Source organism: Lactuca serriola, chromosome 5 (genome assembly GCF_051521515.1).
Source record: "Lactuca serriola cultivar US96UC23 chromosome 5, Lser_US96UC23_V15, whole genome shotgun sequence".
In the NCBI taxonomy this organism is placed as follows: domain Eukaryota; kingdom Viridiplantae; phylum Streptophyta; class Magnoliopsida; order Asterales; family Asteraceae; genus Lactuca; species Lactuca serriola.
The window spans coordinates 345856325-345864977 of NC_136412.1; the positions used below are offsets into that span (position 1 = coordinate 345856325).

At 30.4% G+C, this 8653-nt stretch overlaps 1 protein-coding gene across 1 annotated transcript; it reads right to left on the minus strand.

Annotated features, from left to right (window-relative positions):
• Positions 1-762: 762 nt before the first annotated feature.
• Positions 763-3462, minus strand: LOC145052085 (uncharacterized). Its single transcript, XM_078999895.1, has 2 exons — positions 1084-3462; positions 763-934 (listed from the first exon to the last, which is right to left on the minus strand). The coding sequence occupies exon 1, from the start codon at positions 1885-1887 to the stop codon at positions 1186-1188; it is 702 nt and encodes a 233-aa protein (XP_078856021.1). The 5' UTR covers positions 1888-3462; the 3' UTR covers positions 763-934; positions 1084-1185.
• Positions 3463-8653: the final 5191 nt, after the last annotated feature.

Sequence of the window (8653 nt, forward strand, 5' to 3'; positions counted from 1 at the left end):
ATTTGATTAAAAACCTTTATCAGTCACTTTCAAATAATCCTCTTTCAACAATTCATTCAATTTTGGATCAACTTTATCCCCATTTCCTTTTGTGGAAAAAAAAAACTTGATTTAGAAACTCATTATTAAATTGTGGATAAAGAACTGAGTTTTGTTCAAGAAAATGTTTCCTTTTTTCTTTCAAAATCTTTGTGTATTCTTTTGAATCCTCAAACACTTGAGCGTCAATAACTCATGGAATTTCTTTTTCACTCGAATCATCCTCACTGTCAATTTCATTATTTGTTATGTCTTTGACAATAACCGACTCTTGAGAATCATCAGTTTTAGTTGTCAAAGATAAATCATTGTTTAGCATGGATTTTGAATAATCATTTTCTTCGCTTTTGGCTAACGAAGTGATTTTAATAATAGACAATTTTGAGCAATCAACATTTTCCTCTTCCTAAATTTCACTAATATTATCATAATCATCTTCGATATCAATAAAATTTTGTTGAGTAATTTGTATTGAAGTCTCAGTTTTGTTCAAAAATTTTATTGTTTGTTTTTAGATAGAGTATCATTCACAATATCAACCAAGTTATCAGCATCCAAAAAATCATTGATATTAACAATACCATAAGCATACACATCATTTGGAACTCGATCATACTTAGCAGCCTTACTCTCACAATCATATGTAATCTCATCAACTAACTCTCATTCATAATTAATGAAAGGAAGTAGTTTATGGTGTTGTTCCTAAGAAATATATGATCAATGATAAAGATTAGTAAGTTTCCCATACAAATGTTTAGATGTGTTACAATATATGTTCCGTTGTATAACCAATAAACTATTATCCATTCTAAGGGAATTTCTATCAATCATGATATTAGTAATTTTCAAATCTAGGCTCTCAATCCTAGTTTTTTTCTCCTCCAAATTATTCCTGGATTCATAAAACAAAGCTTTATTCTCCAAATCACTACTCATAGAACTTAGCATATCATTCAAGTAAGAACATGTTTCATCAAAATCAGATAAAATAGTATTATAGGAATTTAAAGGAACATTAAGAGAGATAATAAAATCATGTACCTTCTCATTCATGGGTGACTTTGAAGTGGTTGACACAAAACATCTTCCTTCAATTAACTATTCTTCCTATTCACTCTCATCTTCACTCTTCTCCTTAAACTCTTAGAACATGCTCTTCTCCTCAGAATGATCTCCATAGTGCTTTGCATACATAACTTCATGCGTCGGATGATGCATCTCCTCATCATCAGAACCATAAGACCAAATCTGGTATATGCCATCTTCCACAGTTGAATTCTTAGCCACCATAGAGAGATTCTTTGACTTTTCTTGAAGCTCTTCAATTTTCATTGCATAGTAAGCTTCTTCTTTCACCTTCTCATTCTTCTCCTCTTGCTTCTTCAACATGCAATCCCTTGTAAGATGATTATGTCTATTACAATAATTACAATTGTAACCAGAATCTTGTTTTAGCCTTTTCTTAATCTTCTTTTCTTCTTTCTTCTCTTCAGCCGTTTTGACACTCTTTTGAGCAACACCAAAATTCGATAAAGACTTCTTAACTGATCTGTTATTGAAGTTTCCACCAATTCGCTTCTTATAAAATTTCCTGACCATATTATTTGAATAACAGTCCACAACTTCGTCATCATAATTCATCAAATGACTTTCTTCAGTCTCATCTGCTTCACCATCAGAACACACTTCCTTCCCAGTGGTTTTCGAGACTAGTGCCAAAGGAACTCCAAAGTTCAATTTGCTATTTTCTTGTGCAATCTCTTTCACCTCTGACTCGTGAGCTTTAAGGATGTTGTAGAGATTCGACAGTGAATGAGTTTCGAAGTTCTCTTGGGTCTTGATCATCAAATAAATATTCTTCCATTCCTTTTTCAGCCCAAGAATGAAAGTTATGTTGAACTCGAGAGTGGTACGAACAACATTACATCTTGTTCATTTGTAAATTAGCTCATTGAATCGATCGTAATATGCTTTGATAGATTCATTTTCCTTTTCTTTGAAGTCAGCTAACTCCGATAAGCATTGAATCACCTAAATTTTCTTAGTTTACTCATTTCTTTGGTAGTTTTCCTTGAGTGTGTTCCAGATCTGTTGTGTAGTCTTGCAGCCACAGATGTAGTTATACACGACCAATGGTAAAGCTCCTTGTAACTCACGAATGCATCATTTGTCATTACCTTTTTTCTTGTTGCCTTGAGCAATCATATACTCTGCTTCACCTGTCGTACCAAACTTCTTGAAGACGGTCAACACGATAAGTACCGTTTTAATCGATCTCCACAAATCCTCATCAATTCCATTGAGATAATCTGCCCACTGATTGTAATACTTAGGAAGCAACATCAGGATTTTGTGGAAGATCCAAGTAGATTAGCATAGCTCTTCCAGATGTTTTGCCCACTAATTGTAATATTCAGGAAGCAACATCAGGATATTTGTGGAAGATCCAAGCAGATTAGCATAGTTCATCATGGTGTTAACATTCAAATTTGCCATTAAATCGAGTTGGAAAGAGGATAAACTTGAAGGGAAAGAAATCATATACAAACAATTGATTAACGATCGCAGAATCATTAAATCATAGTGATTTATCAAAGAATTACGTTTTCACTTGCATAAAGATTGAATCAGAACAAATGATTCAATAAAATGAAATAGCGAAAAAGATTCTTATATCGATATGTCTATTCTTGCTCTGATACCAATTGAAAAGATGTTTAATCAATCGTAAAATGAAATCAGAGTTCAAATGTACACAGAAAAATAAATAAAATCTGGTTTCAGCTCATATTCATCCGGAGAGAGTACAAGTACATTTGAGAGAAATGAAGTATAATGCACAAGTTGCAAAAGTTACAAATGACTTAGGTACCTACATTAGTCTACTCGACGGATACAAAAAGTATATCAGGACTTTGATATTAATAACGAATCCATAAATGAGTTTGATAAAATACATACACTACCTAAGTCAAGAAGACCTTCGATATTGAAACAACATTCGCTACTAAAACACCTACCTAAGGCTTCGATATATCACAACAAATATTACTATGCAAATCTTCTATGTCAATGTTTCATAATCACCACAATGGAGGCAAAGGGTATCAAAAATTTTAATAAGTTTTTTAATTAATCTATTATTTTTGACATTTTTCTCTATTGTAATTTCTGTTTAATTTAGATGGAAGAAAAGAATATTTCTAATCGCCATGATTTGTTTACCGTTTAAGTTATTATGTATATAGTTTTAATTTATGAAAAAAATTGCTACAATTGGTACGCAAGAAAAGATTAGCAAACAACCTTAATTATCGTTTGCTTTGCTTCCTAGAAACAACGTTGTAAGAAATAATATTAAAGGAGTTATCCAATTAAACAAGCTAACTTTAAAAATAAAAAAAAAATAATAATAATAAAAAAAAAAAAAAAAAATCAAAGTCATAAAAAAAATTTAAAAATTTTGTAAAATGATTTCATAAAAAATATATTTAATAAGGGATAACCAAAATTGTAAAAGTTAATATTAAAAGAAGTTGTAAACATGTAATGTATTATCAGTTGCATATGCAATTGCATAATATAAACAATGAATGGTAATTCATTTATCCGTTAAGTTAACACGCTCAACGAACGGGTATTACATTGAAATACCACATGTAAACAAAATTAAAGTAATTGTCAAAAAAAATTATTATTTGTCAATCAAAGAATTATAATCCCTGTTTTTTGCAATGGTCTCAATTTGCAAAAAATAAATAAATAAATAAATAAAAATTAGAAAAATTAAAAAAAAATTACACTGTTTTAATAGAAAAACCTTCTATTACTATATATTTTATACACATGTCCATGTAAATTACAATAGTTTTCATCTTCTAATATTCTTTAAATTTTTGCAACATCTTATTTTTGTGACAAACAATTTACATTGTATGAACAACAATTTTGTTATATGTTGAAGTTCTTTACTTTTTATTCCATGAAAAGAAAAGATGATTAAAGATGTAACAACAGTAATGAATATGATTTTCTTATTAATTGACGACTAAATACAAAGCTTAATTATATACAAAGAAGAAAACAAGCTAACATATTGACTAATGCTAACATGTACCAAACTAACTTACTGTCAACTAATCAATTAACTATCGAAGAGGTAAATCTATGCAGCTTCGATAATTTACTTTCGTAACCAATAAAATGTTCATAACATTAAACAATGTAGTATTGATGTAGCTTTGATAATACTCCTATATGACTCGTTAAAATGGACTCTTAAAGATGTCTTTGCAAGCCATCTCTCTCCAACTTTGAAATTTGCATCGGGGTATATTTAACATGGAAATAACCCCGACGGAAAAAATAAATAAATAGGTAGATATGAGATGGAACATTAGAGAGAGTCATGTAGGGTTCATTGTGTTTATTTTTTACTATATGATTATTTTAAAAATTACAGTATATAATCGTTTAGTAAAATAGGTTACATCTAACCATTATGGACGAGTAAAGTTTATAAGTCAGGTATGAGCAAAAGTCATTTTAATCATTTTACATTCTTACATTTGTCTTCCGGTTTGAGCAATGGTTTTATATGATGCAAGTGGTTACTGAACAACAATATAATTTGTGAGACCCATGCAGATAACAATTTATTTTGTTGAGACATTTACAACAGTGAACATTATAGGAATGAATTTGGATGCAATTGAACAATAGCTTTGACCTTTTTTATAATATTTTTTTGTTTTGAACTTCATTTCATTTGATTTATTGTAACTAAATACTACAGTGACAAAAAACATATTGATAATGGATATAAGATTGCGCTCACGATTAAGAACAACACGGTGCTTCTAACAAATGATGAAGAGCATTATATAGTCGAAGATGAATATAAATGTTTATCTAAAATCTCTCAGTATTAATGAGAGTTGTCGGACCAAGCTTTATGGAGACCATGTATTGATTTGATACCATCAACAATCTCAACAAAGGTAAATATTATTTCATATTTTGTTAAGTTATGTAAAAGATATATTTTATATTTATTACACTTTGTTTGTCTTAATATACATATGATTCTTCTAATAATAAAGAAAAGGGAAAATGTCACTGTAGTCCCACGAACTTTCATATTTTGGTTTAAAAGGTCCCTATTGTTATTTTTTGGCTTTATAAAGACATGAATTCTCTTTTTCCGGCTTTTAAGGCCATTTTCTAGAAAGTGAAGGGGTCACCCGGTCACCCCTTTCACAATCAGCCAGTTATCTTGTACACATCATTAAAAAAAAAAAGCCAACCCATTTGCCAGATCAGATGTCACCTAATGTATACGAACATGAGAGCACGAAATTGAGGGAGAACAACCATGTGGAATCCATCGCCATTATCATCACTTCCCCTCAAAATAGCATTCATCATTTCTTTCTTTCTTTCTTTCTCATTGCTTCTTCTTCGTCTTACTCTCCCCCAACCCCCAACCCCCGTTATCATTCCATCTCAATTCCGAAAGTCAACTCCAAGAAACAACGACCACCGCCACCGCTGGAGACATACTCGCACTCCTTGGCACACCTCAGCAAGCTGCATCCGTCGACCCCCAATTCAGAATCTGAGATAAGTCAAGTATCCAACAACGAACCCATTCGTCCAAATCGATCAAACACAACGCCATATCCGAGTCAAACGTTCGCAGCTAACATAATTTTGACTTTCCCATTAACCCATAAGAACATCAAGTCAATTTCCGATGGCAGATGAAAGTTGCGCTTCTGATATCTGTACTTCAAATCCGATTACACCGTTCACAGATCAATAATTCTAATTTTGACCTTTTTAGTTTGACTCACAAGAACACCCTTACAAACACGATTTCATTCCATTGAGTTCCTGTCACGATTTCATTCGCTCGTATGACACAACCTGTGAGTTAAATTAACCATTCGGAACCCAGCACATCATAAACACCAAATCCCACTTCTTCAAATCGATCTTAAGATCAAACAGCTCATCAGTCAAGTTCATTACCACAATTATCTGTATTTTCAAAACTTTAAAACATCGAATCTTCATATCATCATTAATTTCATTGAATGACATAAACAAGAAACTAAATTGATGTTGAAACGAGAATGAGTAAATAGACTTTTTTAAACAAAGAATGAATTGATAAAATCAAAATTGATGTCAATAATGCTATTACTCACAAAGATCGATTCCAGAACAGATGAGTAAAAGATTTAACAATCATGGATAAAAATCATCAATTGTTGTCCGTTGGCTCCGGCTTCTGCCCCCGACCCTAGATGCCCTTTCCACCATTTCGATGGCTAGAGCCAGGTCAAGGACTTCATCCATACGCTTCTGCATCATCCAAAAATCCCTAATTCGATTTCATGTTAAGATACAATGAGATGGTTGACAACCTGACATTTTGGTGAATCTCACAAAATTGGTAACAAAAATGGGTGATGAATTGGGTGATCACTGTACCCTTAGGGCCCAAGCAAGGCAACCCGTTAGTGAGTCGTTGATGTGTCATCTGAGTTGGGTAAGTTGACTCTGTAACTGAGTTAGGTGATGACTAGGCAAAGAAACCGGTTGAATTGGGGCAAAATCCCTAATTAGCCGGTAAAAAGAGAATTCATGCCCTTATAAAGCCAAAAAATAACAATAGGGACCTTTTAAACCAAAATGTGAAAGTTCGTGGGGCTACGGTGACATTTTCCCTAAAGAAAATGATGGTCTTCAAAAATGTACTACCTCCGTCCCAAATTGATAGTCCACTTTTGACTTTTGAAGTCTTTTTTCTTCAACTTTGACCTTAAATATTTTTGTTTCTAATAGATAATACTTGATGCAAATTATATGAATGGATTGTATTTTAAATGTTTTTTCATTGTTAAAAGTTTTATCAAGTAATTCATAACACAAATAAGAATATTTAAGGTCAAAGTTGAAGAGAAAAAAACTTCAAAAATCAAAATGGGACTATCAATTTGGGACAGATAGAGTATAACCGATGTCAATGATTTGGAAAGAAGGAAGTGATAATGTATGGGTTAAGTTATATAACTTTTTATAAAGTTAGATTATGTTTTTTAGTATGTTTTTTATTATTGTGATCAATATTTATAATTAAGTTGGTCATGATAATATTAAAGATCATATTTGTAACATGTCTATCTCTATCTCTACTTTAAAAGATGGTGGAGTTTAAATTTTTTATTTGTCCTTACTACATGACAATACTAGGTGTAAGACCCATATATTACATGGGTTCATTTTAAAGAAAAAATATGAAATTCTAAACATTTAAGAAGTTTCAATTATAAGAAAAAAATAGAAAAATATTGTATTACTAAAATTAAATTATTTGTGTTTTTCTTTTAAATTAAACAAATAATTTAGATAAATAAATAAAGGAAACTAATAAAACTTTAATTTAGAAAATTTAAAATTAGAAGTAAATCAATTAATGAAATTGATATGCATTTATTATTGTATTTATTGAAATTATTACATTTAACTATTATGTGAAATTTAATAAAATGAAAAAAAAACCCACAAAATATCATGTGGAAAAAACTTAATTAAAAATAACCACAAAATGACATGTGCCACAATCAATAAGAGTGTGACATATTGCAAAATGTTGTTTATTTATTAGGGAAGATTTTTACTTCAGTTGTTCTTGTCATCTCTTATGTTCTATTATTTTTAATTTTCATGATTCTTATTGTCGTGTTGTATTTTTACAATTATACGGCTTATGTTGATATTAAATTTGATTCTTCTAAAAACTAATGTATACGATCCTCAATAACACCAAAGAAACGTCAACTTCCACGATTGTGTGATGAGTTTACTGATAATGATATTCCTAACTGACTTTAAAATAATTAAATAATAGATTTCACTTTGTTGTTTTTTTTTACATAATTTTTTTAATTGAACGCAAGCTTGGAGGAGGTTAGGATTGCAGGTCAATAAGTTAATACATCTTGGTTAATTGATTGTTATGCCTATGCATTTTATTTTATTGTCTTTTAATACTTTTTTCAATAATAGGGTTTATTATTTGGATAGATTTGTCATTGTCCAAACATATGAGAACAATTTATTATATAGTGATGATATGGGTTAATGTCATAAAAACCATCAAGTTTTCAGGGTTTTATCGGTTTTGCCCAAAGTTGAAATTTATGTCCGTTTTTATCCAAACATTTTCGAAAAAATGTTCGGTTTTACCCTTTTACCGGTGATAACAGGTTTTTCAGGTTACCATTATATTAAATTTGTAAAAAAACACTTAAGTTTACCATTTTTTTGCGTTTTTACCCTTAAGTTTATAATTTTTTTTACAATTTTACCTTAAGTATATTTTTTTCATAATATACATATTCATATTAAATAGGTAGGAAGAAAAGTAGAAACAAAAGGTAGGATGATATTTAATTTCTCTTTTAAAATATGAAGTTGATCGGCCCCACTAATTTCTCCATTTTGATATTTTCAATATTACCATCATTATAAACTTGTAATAAATTAACGGCATAACATGTTCGGGTTTTTAGAGAATTAAAAGGGGTCTTTTCAAAGTTCA

Excerpts from the sequence above, each read along its gene's own strand:
- LOC145052085 (XM_078999895.1), bottom strand. The coding sequence starts at position 1,887 with ATGATCAAGACCCAAGAGAACTTCGAAACTCATTCACTGTCGAATCTC.